The sequence below is a fragment of the Herpailurus yagouaroundi genome, unplaced genomic scaffold (assembly GCF_014898765.1).
Source record: "Herpailurus yagouaroundi ecotype Mexico unplaced genomic scaffold, PumYag 210, whole genome shotgun sequence".
NCBI classification, from domain to species: domain Eukaryota; kingdom Metazoa; phylum Chordata; class Mammalia; order Carnivora; family Felidae; genus Herpailurus; species Herpailurus yagouaroundi.
This window is the reverse complement of record NW_024412441.1, coordinates 19,443,430-19,465,654: the sequence shown is the minus strand read 5'-3', so window position 1 is coordinate 19,465,654 and position 22,225 is coordinate 19,443,430. Positions and strand designations below refer to the sequence as shown.

The following is a 22,225-nucleotide window of genomic DNA, read 5'->3' as shown; positions in this document are numbered from 1 at the left end:
ACAAAAATCCCACATGATACTTCCATTCCTCAGCCCTCTCTCCACAACTCACCACTTTTATCGTTTTAGTATGACTTTGCAGAACTTTTTCTCTTAATGAATATCTACATATCTACCCTAGGAAAACCCATAGTTGTTATATAAGTCTTCCGTAAGACTGAGGCATATCCTTTTTATAAGTCTTCCATAAATTCTGGAGATTTTATTATTTACATAACAATTTATCTGACACCCTCCTCTCACAGACCCCAGATACCATCTCTGTCCCTGGTAGCCTTTTCCTCTGCTCTGCATTACTTCTCCATGTCCATACCACACCTGGGACCTCACTGTCACTATCTGTCTTTGTTTTCAAGATGCTCATACCCTCAATTTCTCCTGCATATGGTTTTTTTTTTTTTTTTAATTAAATATAGTTTGTTGTCAAATTGGTTTCCATACAACACCCAGTGCTCATCCCAACAGGTGCCCTCTTCAATGTCCATCACCCACTTTCCCTTCTCCCCCACCCCCATCAACCCTCAGTTTGTTCTCAGTATTTTAGAGTCTCTTATGGTTTGCCTCCCTCCCTCTCTGTAACTTTTTGTTTTTTCCCCTTCTCCTCCCCCATGGTTCTTTGTTAAGTTTCTCAGGATCCACATATGACTTAAAACATGTGGTATCTGTCTTTCTCTGCCTTACTTATTTTACTTAGCATAACACTCTCCAGTTCCATCCATGTTGCTACAAATGGCCATATTTTATTCTTTCTCATTGCCAAGTAGTATTCCATTGTATATATAAACCACATCTTCTTTATCCATTTGTCAATTGATGGGCATTTAGGCTCTTTCCATAATTTGGCTATTGTTGAAAGTGCTGCTATAAACATTGGGGTACAAGTGCCCCTATCCTGCACATGTTCTGATTATATAGTGAGACTTCAGGTTCCTTGGGTTCCCTTCCCCCGCCTCTCCCTGCCCCCATAACCCCCCTTCCAATAGCACTCCTTTGGCTTTATTTCCCTGCCTAGCCTGGATGCATTGGTTGGTGGGATGATCTGATTTCTGATCATTGCCTTCAGTGCCTGTAAACTTCCAATCATAAGATTAGGACTATTTTTTCTGTTCCTTTACCAGGGGTAGGAGGTGTTGAAATGACACTCAGTTGGGAACAAAGGGAAACCCCTATCCAATAACCATGTGGATTATAATCTGTCATACTTAACAAAATTCTGCCAGTTTTGTACTGTGTTTGAAATGATCAGAAATGAAAATTGTTTTTCATTGTTTTTGAAAGAAATTGGATAGGTAATTTGTCTGTAGATGTCTTTTTTTAAGAAATTTAAAAATAATTATGAATATTTCTTGAACATTTTTTTTTAACTTTATAGGTTCTAATATTCTTCTTGCTAGAATGGCAACTAGAAAAGCAAAACCAGATGGGCAGTACCACCTAAAACCAGAAGAAGTAGATGATTTTATCAGAGGTCAGCTAGTTAGTAATCTACCAGGTAAATACAGATCTGTGCTTTTTAACTTTCATTTATTGTAAACATTTATTAGTGCTTTTCATAGTTTTGGAACATAATTCTTTTCCAAAACATGATTATATATTTTTTTATCCATGATTGAGTGCCATGAAAACTAGAATTTGAAATTCTGCAATGAGTAATTCCTTACCAGGACCTGCATGTTACCTTTTCTGTTTCTCACATCTTTTAGTTTAAGTATTTCTCAAGTGACAAGATCAGGGGATGCTAAGAAGTCATTTTAAATATGATGAAATTGACGTTTCGCCCCTTAAATAAATCATAATTGAAATTGTGTACTTCTAGGCCACATACAAAGTTTGAGAATCGATACCCCTATTTATAAAATTATACTGCTGCACTTGTGACAGGTTTCTGAATTTAGTAAGAAAAGTAGAAAATGTACGAATCATATTAGGAAGAGTAAAGCCTAAAGATGAAGTGTTATGTTTTGTTAACTCAGAGGTTGAAGTAAAATGTCTATCTCCACCTTTCTCTGCTAAGGGCCAGGATGTTTAGTTATTTTATATTTTTGTGTGGTTACTGTGTGGCTAACAATCCTAGCATGTAAAAATCTTTCCATAGACAAATCATCAAATATAATTATAACTGAAAAACAGTTGCCCTTTTGAGGCCTGGAATAGATCTAATTTTTTTTGTGTGTAGGACAATTCCGGTGGGGCTCAAAACCATGAACTGTAAGATCATGATCTGAGCTGAAATCAAGGGTCAGATGCTTAACCGACTGAGCCACCCAGGCGCCCCAGTAGATAGATACCTCTTTCTAAGAAATGTCTCTAGGGGAAGTGTCAGACTCTTGATCTCAGCTCAGGTCTTGATCTCAGGGTCATAAGTTCAAGCCCTTTGTTAGGCTCCATGCTGGATTTGAAGCCTACTTAGGAAAAAAAAAAAAAAAGGGAGTTTAAGCTTTTTTTATTAGCCATCTCTATTAGTTTGCTAAGGCTACCATAACAAGATACCATAGACTGCATGGCTTAAGTAACAGAAACTTATTTTCTCAGGATTCTGGGGGCTAGAAGTCCAAGATTGAGTTGTCAGCAGGGTGGTTTCTTCTGAGGCCTCTCTCCTTGGCTTGTAGACTGACCATCTTCTCCTTGTGTTGTCACATGGTCTTTTTTCTTTATGCATCTGTGTCCTAACCTTTTGTTACAGGGACACCAGTCATGCTGGATTAGGACCCACTTGTATATGACCTTATTACTGCAATTACCTCTTTCAAGTTCCTGTCTCTAATTATAGTCACATTCTGAGGTATTGAGTGTTAGAAGGAGACACAGTTCAGTCTATCACACCATCTTCTTTAAACTGAATCATTTTTGTTAGTTTTGTTTGGGGTTTTTTGTTTTCTTTTGTTTGTTTATTTTTACAAGAAATAGAGTTTTTAGTTCCTGAAACTGGCAATCTTCCTTCTCACTTCCTTTTGTTTCCTGGCCAGAGGGACTTTATTTCTTGAAGGGCAAGTTTTTGAAGTTCCATGTCCTGGTTGAATTCTTAGCACAGCATTGAATTTCCTAGGGGATGTCTGAAATATAGTGAGGGGTGGCAAGATTGGCTCCCTCTGGCAAGCCATCTTCCCATGTGGCCTCCTGTCTTCAAAACCAGGTTGTATCCGCCCAAAATTCTTCATGTGATTTCCATGTGTCTATCAACTTTTAGCAAATTCCCAAATTCTTAATCAGATAAATTTAGAACATTTCAGGTATGCAAAATGTCACTTTGCTGTTGTTATGCCTGTCTTGAAGATGGCGTTATAATCATCTTTTTTCCAAAGTGTGCTCCACAGAATACAGGCTGTTCCTTTAAAAAAAGATTTCACATGTGTGTGGGTACCATCCCTGGTGGAGACACACATAGTAAAAGTTGAGAATTGTTGCAGTAACCATATTTTTGTTAGGAAGCAGTCATTTCCCAAAGATAGTTGAGGATGAATAGATAGTGCCTATTAACATCTTGTGGAAAATATGATATTTAATATGATAGCTCTCTGGCCAATAACCAGAAGAAACTCAGGATGAATGAACACACCTCCCCCATTGTCCTCTGCAACCTCTTTTTGGCCCTCTGTGCCCATAAATGTATACATGGCACACAGTTGTCTAGCACAATATATACAATTACTGTAGCTACTTCAGAAAGAGAAAACACACTTCCAATAAGTTTATGTTTTAGGGGACTCTACAGAAAAATGATTATATGTTACACTAACATTACCTAATGAGACCTGTTTTATTTAATTAAAGAAAGGATTGTCTCCAACAGCTATTTGAATACAATAGCCACTTCTTTGAGTTCTTTGGATCTTTGCAAGGCTTTTCACCTTATGTGTGCGCCCTTAACTGAAGGACCTGCTGCACCTGGGTTTGAGCACCCAACCTGCGGTTGCCATCTCTTCATGCCATTCTTAGAGAAACACCATGAACATGTAGGTGTACATAAAGATGTGCGCTGTTCTGATATGGGAACCAGTAACTAAGTGAAGCTAGGAAGATTTAAGATTTAATTAATTATAGTCAAATAAAATTCATTTCCTCATCTGCACTAGTCACATTTCAGTGCTTAATAGCCACATGTGGCAAGTGCCTACTGTATTAGACAGCACAGATAATATTTTCATCATCACAAAAAGTTCTCCTAAACAGTGTTAATTTAGACGGTGAAAACTTTATTCTTCTATGGCACTGTCAGTGCCAAGTCTGGATGCCAGGGGAAGAGATACTACTGGCTGTTTTTAATCTAGAATAATAGTTATGCTTCAAGGACAGATAACAAGTCTTTGTCCCAGTGGCTGGACCGGGAGCTTCCACATCTCTTTTTTTTTTTTTTTTTTTTTTTCCTCTTCTCACTTGGTTCTAGGCTAGCATATTTTCTTTCACTTTCCTTTCTAGGTGGCTGCACTCAGTTTGAGCCTCAAGACCCTATTACTTTGTCCTTAGAGGTGTCTCCTTTCCTTTCAAATACATGATGCAGTCAGTTAAACTAGCAGTCCTCTTAGGGTTTTGGTGCTGATTAATTTTTCCTCCCCACGCAGTATGGTAGGGGTTAGAGGTGGGCTGCCGCCCCCACATGCTTCTCTCTCCTGTTCAACTTCAGGGCCATTCCATTTCATTAGGTAAGCTTGCAGCAGACTGGGTCTTTTGTTTTTCCCTAGAGGGACAGTGTACTTAGATTAGGTTGACTGTAGTTAATTTGGTGATATTTAATATGATAGCTTTTCTTTTGTACCTACTGGCTAATAATCTGTTCTGCTGTATTGAAAATACTGTTCAGAAACAGTAGGTTTTCCCACTGCCACACCCCAGCACACATAGAATTAATTCAGGATTATTGCCTCTTGCTGATTTTGCAAGTCAGAACATATCAACAACTCTCCAGTTCTCCGAGGGAACACGAATAGTGTGTCATGTGTGACTTTGGCCAGTTTAGTGTCTTTCTTGAGTTTCTCCTCCCCATCATGAAAAATACTCAGATAGGTTTCACTTAGAATTTCACCTTTTTGTGAATGATACTCCTCTGGTAGATTTTGTTGTTGTTAAAGCTGACTCTGGTATTCTTTCTTGTTCTCCGTTCTTACTTGAACTTTAAAATGGCACTGATGGGAGGCAGCACCCTTAACACCTTTCATCTAACTTCAGGAGGGAATAACTTTTCCCACCTCCATGGCCATAGATCTCTTGTAAAGTTGGCAGCCTCCTAACCGTGGTAACTGCTTCAAAGAAGTTCTCCTGGCAGAGCCTGGACTAGACCAGTTGTCCTTCTGCCAAAGACCATTGAGAGAATAGACACTGGAAGAATGATAATCAAGTAATGAGCAGAACATAGCAGACTTCACTCTGAGCTCTCCGCCAAGCTCCTACAGAAGACCAGAAACAGTCTTTTTCTCATTGGTGGAAATTACTGATTTGATGGTGCAGAGCCATTGTGACAAGAATTTTAGTTTCCTAGGTTACTCTTAAATATCTCTCTTAGATATGTGTACCTTTGTTAAGATCTTGGGCAAATTGAGAGTGACAACTCATCAGTATCCTCCAGGTGAGGCTCAAACCTTGCATCTGGAAGAGAAGGAGACAGGGACTGTGCTGCATGCAGGAGAGCTGAGACCTTTTCAGGGAGATCGTCTTTGTTGACAGAAGAAATCTATCTTGTCCCCGCTGCCACTTTGTTTGCTTAGGAACCTTCATCCTCAGGTCACTTTGTCCAGTATGACAGCAATAATGTTTGTAGTTTCGGACCTACGTTGAAGGTTCTCGTTTTAGTTTCCATTCATAGCAAGTGAGGCTGAAAGTGTCGAGAGGTTTGGCTGTCACAGAAATCATGGTAGAATTCCTAACACTTGGAGTCCCACTAGGTCATACTGTAGGTCATACTGTAGACCTGTTTAAATAGGTCTGTAACTTCATTAGTTGATTCTGTGAATAGGAAATCCTAATATTACTCAGTAATAAAGATAGCATTCCTTTGAGAACTTACCTAGTTACACATATTTGAGAAGGTTCACCTATATGTAGAACTCAGATTGAGAAGTAGTTTCTAGAAATACCTTTACTAGCAGTTGCGCTAAAAAATTCTTGAATCTTTGAGATGCTTCAATTATGTCACTTAAAAATTTTAAGAGAAATTATTTTAAACTAGTTTTTTGGGTGCATAATAGTTCTTTAACATTGCTGAATTGTTTTTAATGGTTTATGTGCAGAATTATAGAACTATACATATCTCCTTTTCTAGGAGTTGGACGTTCAATGGAATCCAAGTTGACATCTTTGGGAATTAAAACTTGTGGAGACTTGCAGTATATGACAATGGCAAAACTCCAAAAAGAATTTGGTCCCAAAACAGGTCAGATGCTTTATAGGTTCTGCCGTGGTTTGGATGATAGACCAGTTCGAACTGAAAAGGAAAGAAAATCTATTTCAGCTGAGATCAACTATGGAATAAGGTTTACCCAGGTACTGATCTCTTAACGAGTTTTATCCATTTACTCTTATCTCTTCACATAGTCCCCCTCTCCAACTAGTCCGTAGACTCTTGATGCTTGAAGTGAAGACTTTACACTCTTGCTGCTTCCGTGGCTTGCAGAATATTTGTTTTTAACAGACACTTAGCAGGATATAAAGAGTATATATGTTTGGTTTTGAAAGTGAAAATACTTGAGAATTATTTGGTATGTAGGAAAATAACATGGGAGATCTGCTGTGTTTGTCTCTCCATAGCCAAAAGAAGCAGAAGCTTTTCTTCTGAATCTCTCAGAAGAAATTCAGCGACGACTTGAAGCTGCTGGCATGAAGGGTAAACGCCTGATGCTCAAAATCATGATACGAAAGCCTGGGGCCCCTGTAGAAACTGCAAAATTTGGAGGCCATGGAATTTGTGATAATATCACTAGGTAAGCTTATTTAAAAGAGTTTGGATAATTGATATTTTGGTGCAGGTTATTACAATTAATAGAAAATGAAGAAAACCAAGCAAGAGTATGAATAAAGATCTCTGAATTCAGAGGATATCTGGTACTCTGCAGCGCTGGGCCTCAGCCCAAGGCCATTGCAGCTGTGTCACTGCCCTCAGGTTTGGCTACTCACATGCACCTGTGTGCCTGACCTTCAGCAGGGTCTTCAGGCTGTTGACTTCAGTGCACGGACAGAAGGAAAGGGAAAGGCTAAGACCTGCCACTGTGGCAACAGTTGTGACAGGGTCTTGGAGGGGTGAGGGTCAGTACAGTGATTCAGAAAGTGATTTTAATGAGACATTTTCTTTGTTTAGGGAGGTGTAGTTTCTGTGTCTGAAATGATTATTGTAGTCTCTCCAAACTGGTAGAAAGCATTTAAAACCCCCTTTTATTAAATATGAGGGCCACTAATATAAAACTTCCTGTGAAGTTTGTGACAAATATGAAAATACCTAATTTTGTGTGCCATTTTGTTAACACATGGTACACCATATTTTATCTGTCAGATCAACCAAAGCCTTGAGACTTCTGACTCTGAAAGCCACACATAAGGAATTGTTAAAAAAAAAAAAAAAAAAAAAAGTTAAGGGTTAGTTCATGCCTGCCATAGAAATTATCTTTGCGTGTATAGTGATGTTGCCACAAGTCACAAGAGGACTGCCCTCCATTACAGGCAGATTCTAGCTTTATCATTCATGCATTTGTTCACCATGAAAACGGGTTATAAATTGTACTTTAAACAACACGTTTATAAAATACCTTTTTAGGTAGTTGGTAATCTTTATTATATTTACCTATTTTTTTAAATGTTTATTATTTTGAGAAAGAGAGCACAAGCGGGGCAGGGGCAGAGAGAGAGAGAAAGGGGGAATCCCAAGCCGGCCCTGCACTGTCAGCACAGAGCTTGACATAGGACGGGAACTCAAACCGTGAGATCATGACCTGAGCCAAAACCAAGAGTTGGGTGCTTAACTAACTGAGCCACCAAGGCGCTCCTGTATTTAACCTATTTTAATAAACATTTTGATGTATCCGTATTTTAAATGCTGTATTAGTTAAATACAGTGTTAGTGGTCTTTTCTATAACAAGTTGGTTATGAGGCCCTAACTGTGGAATAGAGTGATCTTTTTACACATGGTTTCTATGAGAAAATCAGATCTAGTTTATTAATACCTTTCTTGGGAATGCAACCTAGAACTTGCTTTGTACAAGGTACATGAAAAGGATCATCCAAAAACTAATTTTTCTTTAGAAAGAGAACTGGCAGTCGAGTGTCCTTTTGTCATGTATGCATTTTTAAATGTCTTAGCATTGTATATTTTGGTGCATCAGCAGTACCTGGGGGCTCACTCTGTCTAATTTTAGTAAGAAAATCAGCCTTCACTTAATCCTTTTTGGAGAATCCAGGTACTCCAAAAATGTAACAGTAAGAAAAACTAGGATTAATTATACTGAACCCCCTGCCCCCCCAGTTGAAGGATAATATTCAGCCTTTTTTGTAAGCACATACCTCCTTGCTGTTGTTAGTATTTGTTCCATTTTTGTTCTGAACTTAAAAAGTTTTATTATGAAAATTTTAAACATATTTAAAAGTAGAAATAGTACAACTATTATGAACCCATTACCTGATCTCAACAGTTGCTGTCAGCTCCTCTGATACCATCCTTCCTCCCCTTCTCCCAGTGATTTTGAAGTGAATTTCCTATACAGTCTTGTTTCTTCCATAGGTATCTCAGTGTTTGTCTCTAACAGGATGAGGACTCTTTGTTTGGTGACCACAGGACAGTTCAAAACCTGTGTAGAGGCACCTAGGTGGGTGGCTCAGTCGGTTAAGCGTCCGACTTTGGCTCAGGTCACAATCTCATGGTTTGTCGTTTTGAGCCCCACATCGGGCTCTTTGCTAATAGCTCAGAGCCTGGAGGCTGATTCAGATTCTGTGTCTCCCTGTCTCTCTGCCCTTCCCCTGCTCGTCCTCTCTCTCTCTCTCCCTCCCTCCCTCCCTCCCTCCCTTCCACTCTCAAAAATAAACATTAAAAAAAAAAGGGGGGGGGGGGGGCCCTGAGTGGCTCAGTCGGTTAAGCATCTGACTTCACCTCAGGTCATGATCTCACAGTTTGTGAGTTCAAGCTCAGAGCCTGAAGCCAGCTTCTGATTCTGTCTCCCTCTCTCTCTCTGCCCCTCCACTGCTCATGCTGTCTCTCTGTCTCTCTCAAAAATAAACATTTAAAAAAAAAATAAAAAAAAAATGTTTTAATGTTAAAAAAAAAAAACACCTGTGTATAAAATGTACATTTTGCTGTGCCCTTAAAATACTAACTTTGGATAAGATGATAATGAAAAAGAACACATGATGAATCAGAACAAGTGTAATTTTATAAATGTTACCAAAATGCAGATCGGTTATAAACCATTAACTTAAACTTAACATTTTGGTAGTGTTCTAACTGCCCGAGGAAGGCTTTAGGTGTGGGATTATGAAATATTATAACACTGACCTTGTATTTCCTCTAATTCAGGGGTTGATACACTCTTTCCTGTGGGCCATATCCATCCTTGGGCCTGTTTTTATGTGGTCTTTGTGAGCCAAGAATGATTCTTATATGAAAGTTTGTAAAGAGTGAAGACCATGTGAGAGGAACCACAAAGCACAGGCGATTCATTCTCTGGTTCTTTACAGAAACAGGCTGTGGGCGCCTGCTGTAGTCCCCACTGAAGTAATGTTGGGCTGAGTTAAGCAGTGGTAGTCCACAGTCCATGATTCTGTTACCTCTTGTAATGGGCCCTGATCAAAAGATACATGGCAATCATGTGCCTTGCAGACTCTGATAGGTTATAATACTGTAAGAGAAAGGGTTCCATTTTAAATTGCATGTCAAAGAGCCATATGTAGGTTGAGATCTTTGGCTTGATTATCACGCGGAAAAATTTTCTCTTAACAGTTTTCCTTTGGGCAAAGACTTTTTTCCCCCTTGGAGTTCTTTTGTGTATATGTATTTTTAATTTGAATTTTATACACACACACAGTCCCTTGCACTACTTCTCTTTCATTGCCTATTGCTGTTTCCCCTGTATGCACATTTCCTTTGCCCCCAGGCAGTGTTAACATTATTATGATCATGTGCACACTATGTGGATGAGCATATAGTCCACTGTGACCTCATTCCCTTTTTTGTTGAACTTGTTTTTCCTGGAGTTCTGAGCATCTTGTTTTGTTTGTTGGCTTTTTTTTGTGAATTTGCCATTGAGTTTATCTCCAAAGTCCCTCCTAGTGTGTTTCAGTACACCAGAATCAACTGGTTTGATCTTTTTACTTGGGGCCCTCCAGCAAGCTAAATGCAATCAGGATTAGCTTAAGACCTACTATAAAGTGGGAGTCTTGGGGTATCCCTTCTCTGTGATCTGTTGATCCCTGGTCTCCTCATCCTAGTGTCTATTGAGAAAGAGTTCATGGGCATAAATTGTTTTTGAACCTGTCTGTGCTAATGCTCAGTAGTTTTGTTGACTTAAAAGTTGTAACTTCTAGTTAGAAATTATTTCTCCTGATTTAAAGATTCCATTGTCCCCTTTTTTTCGTGATTACTTTGGAGAAGTCCAGTATTCTGATTGCCTGTTCTTTACAGATCTGTTCTTTCTGGAACTTTCAGGATTTTCTCTTTAACTCAGGTTCTGGAATTTTGTTTGGTCTTTATCTTTGTGCCAGGTACTTTGTCCATATTAATTTATTATTTCTACCAACAGTTTAAACTTCTGAGTATTTTTTAAAAATTCTTTGGACATTTAAATATAGCATCTGTTATTTCACAGATGCAATATTATCTCTTATCTCTTAAATAGTCTTCTATTCCCTTTGTCACTTGTTTCTCAAGTTCCTTCTTTCTCTTTTGACTGCTTTTATATTGGAGGTTTTCTTCAACTATCTGTCTTATTTCATGCCCCACATGAAATCTTCCCATCTCCTGCCTACAGTGGGCGAGCACGCGTGAAGATGGCAGCCAGCATTCTGGTTCCTCCATAGGAAGAGCAGTCTAGGTGGGAATGAAGAGTGTATGCTGCTTTTGAGCAAGGTGCCTCCTTCTCTTCGTGGCCATGCATGATGTCCCCTGGCTCTCAGCATCGACATTGGCGTGTACAAAATCCCAGAGGAGGGGCGATCTATGTGTCTGCTGCACGTGCACATTCTTGGTCCCTCCTCGCCCCCTTCACTGGTACCTGGCACCTCTAATCACTGAGTGTTTCTGAGGTTCTGTAGCATAAATTGGCTTATCTAAAGTTGGTGCCTTGCTTTAGGCATTTAGCAGGCATATTTGGTAACTTAATACTTACTGATACGCTTTTAGTGTTGTGAGTTACAGTTAACATTGGTCCTCTGTTCTTGTCTCCTCTCCTGTTTAGATTTTGTAGGAGTTTATGCCATTTAAAACTCATTTCAAAATAGTTAAGTGGTGTTCAGGAGAAATATAAATGTGTTTAAACCACCAGTCCGCTAAAAACCTTGCTTTTAAGTTCTTCTGTATTTATTTGTGTTAAATAAATGTAATTAAGGTAACAAATCAATGTAAATATTTTCCTTAAAAAACTGGTACCTTTCATGGGTGTACATAATGTCCTCATGGTACTGAGAAAATAAATACAATAAAAGTAGTTTTTAGCACCTAATAATGCAGTCTCCTTTCTTCTAGAATTCTTAAAGATCTAAGAATTCTTAAAGATCTATTCTGGTCCTGCTGGGTTTTAGACAGGGTGCCACCATGTTTCCTTTGTCATTGTTGTTCATGCATTTCTTTATTGATTTCTAGAGCCTCTAAGAAATTGTTAATGCACATTCACATGTTGAAATTATGTAGTGGCTTTACTTCAGACATGATAAAAGTAGAATTAAGAACTAAAACACAGGGGATTCATCTTTTATACCTCAACATAGAGAATCTTGGAACCTAAGACTTCTCTTGGAATCTAAAACTTCATGTTTATATTCATGCTTTGGTTGCAACATAATGTTTGTATTTGTATATGCATTAACTAAAATACATCTTTTTAAAAAATGTTTTCCAGTTTATTTTTAGTTGGCCAGGTCTTCATTAGCCTGTAACTCAAAGTCCCAGTGTTCTATATGGTTTTTCTTTTACACCCTGGCTGTCAGTGTAATTAATTTGTTATACTGGCTTCCTTGACCCCCCCCCCCCCCCCACTCTTGTGTTCATTTTTAAGGATTATCTTTACTACTTAATTACTTAAACTGTTTTTGTAACTGTCTTTACAGCTTTCCTATATCTCTTTAAACTGTTCCATACTCATGAGGTACTAGTGAATATATATGGAATGTAGCTTTTGCTCAGTTAAAGTTAATTCTGTCATTTACAGGACTGTAACTCTTGACCAGGCAACAGATAGTGCAAAGATAATTGGAAAAGCTACACTAAACATGTTTCATACAATGAAACTAAATATATCGGATATGAGAGGGGTGAGTATATAACATTTTAAAATTCTGACTTTCTGTAATGTTTTTCTCACTTAAGGTTTGATCTGAGAATGGTCATGGCAGTGGGTAGTGGGTTTATGAGATTTTCAGCTTCTTTGATATGATACCAGAATAGAAAGTGCAAAACTCTGGACTTTCTCCTCTGACCTGATTTTGTTATTTTTCAGAGAAGAGTCAAATTTGTTCTGAAAGCTCTTCGTTTTGTTTTCTGCCTACACTAATTTTGTATCTTGAATTTTTACAAGTGTCTTTCAATTAACCAAGGGCTTATTTTACATACATTATCCTGCTTCTGGTTCTCATTGGTAGATGGGACTGTGAAGAGTGTGGAACTGCAAATAATACTTATATCGTTAAGGTCCCTTTTAATCCAAAATTTATTCTGTGTCTGTTGATGCTCTAGAAGGGAGAATTTACCACCACAAACATGCCTTTGGGATGGATAGGTGAGAGGATATTAAAAAATGTAAAAACCTTAATTTTCTTAAGGATAAACCTTTGTAGGTTCTGTTGTGTGTGTGCTCATATGTGAGTGAAAGGCAGTTATTGGTGTGGTATCTGTGGAAGGATTAAAGAATTACTAAACCAGACATGATCAGAACTCCCTGAAATACTATTACAGTAAGGCTTTATGGTAGTGTGGGGCGGGGTGGGGGGTACAGTCTTCGAGAGCCCATGGTGTACCCAGAGCACTGCTCATCCCACTCCCCAAACCCACTTGTTTGAAAAGTTCTTCATTTAAAACAGAAAAATGGTAAGGAAGTAAGGTTGCAAGTAGACTGTTCCTATAGGATCTTTTGTTTTTAATCTTAAAAATTTAGTTGATTAGAACTTCAGTGGGATATAGTATTATACTTTTTTGGATTTTTCTGATTCTGAAGAGATTACAGTATATTTAGATAGAAATGGATACTCCAAGATTGAGGTGAATAACTGCTCACTAGCTAGTATAGATACAGTTTTTGTAATAAATCATGTAGAAGGCTCTTTGAATACTTTTTTTATTATAGAAATAGATCTAGAAGATCTTTCTAAAAAGGAATAGCTGAGAATTTTGCTTAGTTGAATTCGTATTCTTGCTTTAGTTTTCCTGGAAACACATTTTCAACTCTGGTTCTAGGTTGGGATTCACGTGAATCAGTTGGTTCCGACCAACCCAGACCCTTCTTCATGCCCCACTCGTCCATCAGTTCTTCCTGGCGGGTCACACTCTGTCCTGGATCTCTTCCAGGTTCAGAAAGCGAAGAAATCCACAGAAGAGGAGCACAAAGAAGGTCAGTGGGCATCAGTGTGGTTCTTATTAATACAACAGTTGTCTGGCATGGCTCTGTGACTTTTTAAGAAACAAACGGACATTCTGGATTATGATGAATCGATAGGTTTGTTTTACTTAAAATGGCTTAAAGTAATCCATGCCATCCTGTCTCCGATGATACGAAGAAGCTACTGTATGTATTTTCTATACTTTCAGTATTTCTGGCTGCTATGGATCTGGAAATATCATCTGCCTCTAGAAATTGCACTTTCTTGCCATCTTTTTCAACACATCTGACATCAAGTGTCAATCCTGTTACTAGCAAAGCTGAGTCTTCAGGGAAATGGAATGGTCTACATTCTCCCATCAGTTTAAAATCAAGACTTAACCTGAGTATTGAGGTTCCATCACCTTCCCAGGTATATTTTTATAGTTCTGACTGTGATTTAAGTGCAACAGCAGTTTTAAAGTAGGGATGACATTTTTAGGTAACAGCATAGCCGAGAAGGGGAGAGGGTACTTGTCAGGGTAGATCACAGGCAGCTCATGGTGTTACAGAACTCCATATGGGAAATAATCAGGTTAGGGGAAAGGTGGTGCTTTTGCAAAGATCAGCGACTCTTGCAAGTTGTAGAACATGGATGAAAGCTAGTTCTGCAACTGCCCGTCAGTAGCCACTCTACCTCTTTGTAGCAGCAATAATCACAGGGACTCCACTCTATTCAGCAGTATCGCTTTGTGATCATCAGTAGGGGCCCATGTCCAAGGTTTTTCTTGCAGCATTTGCAGACCATCCTTTCTGTAGAGTGAATGATTTTCCTAACGTAAGCGAGTAATTCCATTGGTATGGGCTGTAAACGTGAAATACTTTTGGAATTTTTGCTCCTTGTAAGGTTAAGATAGCACTTCAATATATATTGGGAAAGTCCATTTCTATGCTTCACTGAATAGTAGGAGGCTGAAGGAAACAGACATGCCAGCTGTGAGGCTGGGAAAGGGACAGCTCTAATCAGCTGGCATTGGGTCCCGGTTGCTGTTGAGTTATCCAAAAATAGTTGATCCTGGCAAAGTAGAAGATTGGCCTACCCAATTTATAGGATTCCGGTATGTAGGCCAAAGAAAAGTTAGTTTCTACAATCCCTTTTTTCTAACTTGCTGTTGTCAGAACTAGAAGTTTTGTATTTGGGGGCAGATAGTCTCCTGTCTGAAAGGTAAACTTCTGACCCAGGACTCCATTGTCCCATTCATTCCAAAAATGTGACGTACCCCATAGGCATTGTCCCTGCCCTTGGGAGGGGTCTGAGATCCAAGTTTGACAAAGGCTCTGTCTGCCCCTGTTGCAGTACAGATACAATGAGTATATTTGGACTTGCCTCATCCAGTGGTACTGCCCGTAGTTGTATGCTGGTCTCTCCAGACTCCACATTACTACTGAGGCCCCAATGGCAAAAAGCCAAAGACATTCCAAAAATGTGCTGCTTTGAGGGGTTACCTTTCCTATCCTGCTTCTCTGCGCCTCCTGTTGTCTGAGATGTTCAAATTGAAATTAAAGTGCTACATTAACACTCCTACCACTTCCTCTCTGAACATGCTTTAACTTCAGACTCATGTGGTATTTTATAGCTTGATCAGTCTGTTTTAGAAGCACTTCCACCTGATCTCCGGGAACAAGTAGAGCAAGTTTGTGCTGTTCAGCAAGGAGAGCTGCATGGCGACAAAAAGAAAGAGCCAGTAAATGGCTGTAATACAGGAATTTTGCCACAACCAGTTGGGACAGTTTTGTTACAAATACCAGAACCTCAAGAATCTAACAGTGATGCAGGAATCAATGTCATAGCCCTGCCAGCATTTTCACAGGTCAGTTAAATTAGGGACCTTTCACCCTACATATGCTCTGGGCAGATCTCATTTCTTTTCCTTTGGACCATAAACTCATGGTAGCTCTTGGGCCCCATATCCATTGGGGCCCAAGGCACTGGCTCATTTCTACATCATCTAAAGGACATGGACTCCCAGAGAAGGAGGACATGGTATGTAGGTGCTTAAAATTTCCACCCAGAAGTAAGAAACACATTCAGTTCTTATTTTCTTGGCCAGGGAAGACCACTGGGCCACATTTTAAATAACTAGGTGGAGGCAGGGCACCTGGGTGGTTCTGTCAGTTGAGGGTCCAACTTCAGCTCAGGTCATGATCTCACAGTTCATGAGTTTAAGCCCTGTGTTGGGCTCTCTGCCGTCAGCTCCAGACCCCGCTTCAGATCCTCTGTTATCCTCTCTCTCTGCCCCTCCTCCACTCACACTCTATCAAAAATAAACATTAAAAAAATAAATAGCTAGGTGGAGATGTATAATCATAGACTAGAGACAATAACACAATCTAAGTTTGGTGTTTTTTAAAAAAATACTACACGTAAACCTATTTTCTTGGGTTTGCTTCTCTTTTTTTGGTGGGGGCGGGGGGAAGCATCTTTTTTAAAGTTCTTTTGAGAGAGTGAATTCGTGCAACCAAGGGAGGAGCACAGAGAAGAGGGCAAATCCCAACCAGACTCCATGCTGTCAGTGCTGAGCCTGATCTCACAACCTGTGAGCCGAAATCAAGAGTCAGAGGCTCAACTGACTGAGTCACTCTGGCGCCCCACTTCTCATTTCTTAGTGGTGTTTCTTGCCCTGGTGTTTCTGCAGTGGGTGTTTTTTTTTAAGTCAGTTATTACTCAGAATTTTCTTATTCTCACCCTAAAACCTTGTGAGGATTTAATGAGCTTTAATATTGAGGCCCTAGTAAGAATTTGTACAGATCAGAAAAGCATGATTTGAAAACAAAGTTTGACTCTGAACCTTCTCGTTTCCACTAGGTGGACCCTGAGGTGTTTGCTGCCCTTCCTGCTGAGCTTCAGAAGGAGCTGAAGGCAGCATATGATCAAAGACAAAGGCAGGGAGAGAATGCCGTTCACCAGCAGTCAGCTGCTGCATCTGGTAAGCATAAGCGTGGGAAGGGACATGTAACACAACTGATGAGGGAAATGAGGTCATTGGTAGGGTATGATTATTGTAGCAGATTAATGGCCAACATCTAAGCTGCTAATCATGTTAAGAGCTCTTTGTATTGGAGAAGAAGTATATGATGCAGGTAAGTGTTGCCCTAGACCTAGCTGGAGTTGTGTAACTTCTGACTTCCATACCTTTACTTTAAAAGTAGTCTGGGGGCACCTGGATGGCTCAGTCCTTTGAGCATCCGACTCTTGATTTCAACTCAGGTTATAATGTCAGGGTTGTGGGATTGAGCCCTGTGTGTAAGGCTTTGTGCTGAGCATGAAACCTGCTTAAGAGTCTCTCTCCCTGTACTGCTCACACTCTCAAATAAATAAAATGAATGAATGAATGAATGAATGAATGAATTTAAATGTTTGAGTTACCACCAGAAGTCTTTTGACTACATGTCAAGACTGACAGATCAGAGTATATAGGTTTAAAACTGAATGAAAGAGGCGCCTGGGTGGCTCAGTCAGTTAAGCATCCAACTTCAGCTCAGGTCATGATCTTGCAGTTTATGAGTTCGAGCCCCGCATCAGGCTCTGTGCTGACAGCTTAGAGCCTGGAGCCTGCTTCAGATTCTGTGTCCTCCCCTCTCTGCCCCTCCAATGCTCATGCTTGGTCTGTCTCTCAATAATAAATACATGTTAAAAAATAAGAAAATCTGAAAGAAAGGTTCTGAACATGTATTCCAACAATGCCTGAACTGTTGAATTTTCATTTAATCTTTACAGTTCCCCCCCCCTTTATAGATAAGCAATGCCCAAAAGATAAGATTTTTAGTGCCCCAAAGAAAGTGGGCACAGATAGTGGGTGTCCTACAGCCTGTGCTTTCATCCAGTTACTGCCTCCAATACTGTCTTGGTAAGAGGCCTGTGTTGGTGTGTGTGTGCGTGCACATGCAGCGTCTGTATTTAAAAGATTGCATGGTACTATCCAGACATATGTTGTTGAAGATACCACGTTCATACTTTTTTAGTGCCAAAGAATCCGTTACATCAACTAAAACCAGCAGCAATGAAAGAAAAGAAACGGAACAAGAAAAAAAATCCTGTCAGTTCCCCCAAAAAAATTCAGAGCCCTTTGAAAAACAAGTTGCTTAATAGCCCTGTGAAAACTCTTCCAGGGGCTTGTGGGAGTCCCCAGAAGTTAATCGATGGGTTTCTGAAACATGAAGGTCTTGCTTCTGAGAAACCTCTGGTAATATTTTTAATACTTTTTAAGCTTTGACCTTTTATCAGATCTTAATGTACTTGATGTTATGTAAATATAGCACTTTTTGTCATTTGTTTTCTTAACAGGGAGAACTCTCTGCTTCCACTTCAGGTGTGCCAGGCCCTTCTGGTTTGCAGCCTGAGCTGTCTGGCCATGTGAGACCCCCAGCACCCAACCTAGCGGGAGCTGTTGAATTCAGTGACGTGAAGACCTTGCTCAAAGAGTGGATAACTACCATTTCAGGTGGGCTTGGCTGGTGTGACAGCCACAGACTGAGAGGTAATGGTTCTAAAATTTTGGAACTTGAACCAGACTCAGCTATATAAATGCAACTCTTTTCTGAATCTGGTAAGCCAAAACCAGCCACCCTGTAACCTTTGAAACTCTATAGACCACTGGTTGGATGGCTAGAAGTTGGGGGTAGTTGTAGAGATGCAGTTCTCCTTCATGCAAGCAGGCTGGTCCTTACTGAGGATTTTCCTCTCTAGATCCAATGGAGGAAGACATTCTGCAAGTTGTGAAATACTGTACTGACCTAATAGAGGAAAAAGATTTGGAAAAACTGGATCTAGTAATAAAGTACATGAAAAGGTAATTATTCAATACTTTTATCTAAAGGACAAAATGGGGCATCTCACACAAGCTACTTTTAAGGTGAGGCACAGAGCAAGTTTGACATTTGGGGGCAATCAGTTAACTAAAGTGAAAAGGGGGTAACCTTTGTTTTGAATCCCAAGCAACTGCCAGAAGATCAAAGATTGTTCCGGGACCCTTGAGGTTTATATAGTTTCAAACCATACTAAGTACTTTGAAGTGTTCTGAGGTTTGGGCCAAAATTGATTCTTACCTAAAAATGTTTACGACCCTAAGGAGATGTTAAACTGATTCTTGGAGGAGTCTTTTTACTTAAAATTTTTTCTTAACCCACCTTTAGGTTGATGCAGCAGTCGGTGGAATCGGTTTGGAATATGGCATTTGACTTTATTCTTGACAATGTTCAGGTGGTTTTACAACAGACTTATGGAAGCACATTAAAAGTTACATAAATATTACCAGGGAGCCTGGTGCTCTCCACTAGCTGTGCCATAAGTGCTTGTGAGGTATTTGCAAAGTGCATGATAGTAATGCTCTGAGTTTTTATAATTTTAAATTTCTTTTTAAGCAAGTGTTTTGTACATTTCTTTTCAATAAGTGCCAAATTTGTCAGTATTGCATGTAAATAATTGTGTTCTTTTACTGTAGCATAGATTCTATTTACAAAATGTTTGTTTATAAAGTTTTATGGATTTTTACAGTGAAGTGTTTAATAAAGAACTGTATGTATATTTTGTACAGGCTCCTTTTTGTGAATCCTTTAGGAAGCAAATCCTGAACTGTTTATTGTGTTTAAAGGCTGAGAAACCTACAAGCCGGACTGTTAGAGGCTCCATGCTAAGCTCTGAAATTCCCGAGAGGTCCCAGAATGGGATTCTACTTGTTCCGGGTAAAGCTTCTAAATAATTTTATCACTTTTGTCCCCAAGCATGAACACAGGAGCATGTTATGAAAACCTTCTTTACTTCTTCCAAGTGGAGGGATTTACATACTTTAAATTAGAACACACACATAATTATTAAATTTTTCTTGGGAAAATTATGTCCCACAGATGGCTTGGCGGTGGTGTCTCCACCTCTACCGTCCCTAGAGAAACTTCAGTAGTACTGAAGAATGGTACAGATTTTCAAATGTATATAAAGTATTTTTCTATGCTATGTTAGTTATGCTGTAATACTTCAAAAATATAGTTCATACATCTATGCCAGTGAACACTTGGGAACATTTTCTTTAAAACACACCCCACATTGACTTCAACACTGTGCTCTCTCTCTCTCAATAGTTACTAGAGATCTGTTAGAAGAATTAATTTCACACTAACAGATTTCTTATAATGGGGGAAGGAATAGATCTTCATGTGGACTTCCCACATGCTAAAATCCAGTAACTGATATGAACAAGTCAGTTTCTGCAACAACTTAGAAGCACTAAGCCCAAATAGTTCCCTACTTGATTGCCCCATCAGGAAATGTATGCATGGTAGAATTTTTATATCCATCTTGGTTCTAGTGTGGCTTAGAAAATCCTAATGTTAGCGTGTGCTGGTACACAAGGTAGTACGCTGAGGCTGATGACTCACTCATGGAGAGAAGCTACGCTAGCATGGAAGCCTAAGGGATGTCTGTTTTCTTTATTGGTAGTTCAGAATTGTGCTGATTACAGTGGACTCTCAGGACTATACAAGCAGTAAATAGCAGCCAGCTAGGCTTTACACCATGGTTTCACACAAAGCAGATAAAGAAATAGCAGAGTGCCTAAATTTCTATTTTAAAAAATTCCTAAGGGCATATGGCAGAAGAATGCTGGGTTTGGGAAAAAAAAAAAATCACTGTGGGAAGGATATGCATAAATAAAGTATTTCTTACATCAAAAGAGTCCCAAGAATCACAAAATCTGCAGAAGCCTGGTTAATCAAATACTGCAGTACTGATTTAATCAGTATAAAATTGAAAGAGCTTTAGATCTGTAATAAAAATCCAAATTTGGGTTAGGGCAAACTTTAAAACAGCAGCCAGTAGAGAAGGATTGGGAAAGGAGTGGGCAGGTGAACAGGCACGTTGGAACTGTGGGGACATGTAATCAACCACTGTCAAACCAGTGTAAGTTTCTTGGTTTCTCATGGAAAACATTTTATACACCTATTTTTTTCCTTCCATACTTAAGTTCATCAGTGTCCAGATACATCCGTTCCATTTTTTTGTCGTTTTTTCTTGGTGGTATTATGACATAATATTTCATTTATTCCAATTCCTGCCCCATGTGGAAAAATTAGATGATTTCAAATACTTTCTTCAGCTCCACAATAAGCTGCCAATCACTCTTCTGCATCTCATCTCTGAACCAGTCTTTGAGTGCATCGATGGACTGCCGGCTGATCTGCAAGCCCGAGGCACAAACAGGGTCAACAACAGTGCAACCACCACATGCCAAAAAAAGCACGTGGCCCAAGGCTGACACCAGCTACTGCTCATTAAAAAGAAACCTTGGCCAAAATAACGAATGCCGTACCTGTCTGCCTTTCAGAGTAGTAAATCTCTGCAAGTCCTAGCAGGCACTCTAACTCTGTTAGGAGGCCCCTTCCTCAACACAGAGAAGGCCGTGTTATAGGTCATGCCCTGAAGAAGAATCCAGTCCTGCTGGACTGTAAAAGTTCAAACATCCAGCCCTGAGAGCTACTGTGCAAAGGTAACCAGAGAAGACTTGACCCCCAATTTCTCTAAAATGGGCCACTTCTATGAAGACACTTACCTTACTGACAAGAATGTCTGTAGCTTCAAAATGTCTTCCATACATTTTGGGAGATTCACCAGGGATAGGTTCTATTTTGACACAGACTTCTTGCCCTTTTTTTGCAACATCCACTTGTTTATGGTTTATTTCAATACTCGTTACTATTCCAATGTCAACAAACTGTAAAATAAGAACTGCAATATAAGCAGAGGAATCATGCCAGTCACAGGCACTGCAACCTGGACAGCTAAAATAAAAACTGGAGGAAAAGAGCTAGTTTAAAACCCTTGGCTCTGTGACCCTTCTTCATCCCTCATCACAGTGTGTTTCACTGGTAAAGTAGGGATGACCCCACCACACCCCCTGTACCCTTCACAAGATGACTGTAAGGACAAAAGGAGATCATTCATATGCTTTAAACAACTTTAAAAGTACCCTATCAATTCAATGTGGTTTATTATCTCTGCTCTACCCTTTCTCATTACAAGTGCCATAATAAGAACTGGCAGGCCTAAAACTTGAATCAGGAATGAGTTTGGAGTGGTCGGTATGGTGAGCAAAGGGATTATGTCAGAGCAGCAGCCAGGGATACATCTTGTGGGGCCAAGTGGGCCAAGGTTAGAGCCTTGGCATTTCATTCTGAGGATGAGAGCTGTGAGCAACCTGATCTCAGTTACAGTACAGGAGAAAACCACTCTGCTGCCTGCTTATGAAGGGACAGAGGAGACAGAGAATATGTGACCAAAGCCACAGAAGAGATAATCACTGCAAATAAATGTCCTTCCTCAGTCCACTGAACTGGTATAAAAAAGCAACAAGTCCTAGTGCTCAGATGACTTCTAAGTGCCATCTCCCACTAAAGGAACCAGGTCTGGGGCAGGGAAAGTACTAGATGAGCCTAGAGCATCTCACTGCACCAGAAAGGAAGAAGATGCTCCAAGAGTTAT

General features: G+C 39.6%; 2 protein-coding genes across 12 annotated transcripts in view; one reads left to right on the top strand and one right to left on the bottom strand.

Annotated features, from left to right (window-relative positions):
- The window catches only part of REV1 (REV1 DNA directed polymerase), a 91,661-nt gene extending 72,377 nt beyond the window's left edge, over positions 1-19,284 (top strand). For 8 of the 9 annotated variants that reach the window (XM_040454017.1, XM_040454020.1, XM_040454021.1 and 5 more), the window contains 12 exons: positions 1,373-1,492; positions 6,254-6,474; positions 6,739-6,911; positions 12,334-12,436; positions 13,575-13,728; positions 13,926-14,128; positions 15,333-15,566; positions 16,562-16,682; positions 17,719-17,939; positions 18,041-18,197; positions 18,443-18,545; positions 18,889-19,284. In XM_040454017.1, the coding sequence (XP_040309951.1) occupies positions 1,373-1,492; positions 6,254-6,474; positions 6,739-6,911; positions 12,334-12,436; positions 13,575-13,728; positions 13,926-14,128; positions 15,333-15,566; positions 16,562-16,682; positions 17,719-17,939; positions 18,041-18,197; positions 18,443-18,545; positions 18,889-19,000 (1,922 nt within the window). In that variant the 3' untranslated portion in view covers positions 19,001-19,284. The remainder of the gene's footprint in view (positions 1-1,372; positions 1,493-6,253; positions 6,475-6,738; positions 6,912-12,333; positions 12,437-13,574; positions 13,729-13,925; positions 14,129-15,332; positions 15,567-16,561; positions 16,683-17,718; positions 17,940-18,040; positions 18,198-18,442; positions 18,546-18,888) is intronic. The other variant, XM_040454018.1, reaches the window with a different exon arrangement.
- Positions 19,285-19,492: 208 nt separating this feature from the next.
- Positions 19,493-22,225, bottom strand: part of EIF5B (eukaryotic translation initiation factor 5B) — a 93,863-nt gene continuing 91,130 nt past the window's right edge. For all 3 annotated transcript variants that reach the window (XM_040454027.1, XM_040454029.1, XM_040454028.1), the window contains 2 exons: positions 21,297-21,458; positions 19,493-20,924 (listed from right to left, as the gene is read on the bottom strand). In XM_040454027.1, the coding sequence (XP_040309961.1) occupies positions 20,817-20,924; positions 21,297-21,458 (270 nt within the window). In that variant the 3' untranslated portion in view covers positions 19,493-20,816. The remainder of the gene's footprint in view (positions 20,925-21,296; positions 21,459-22,225) is intronic.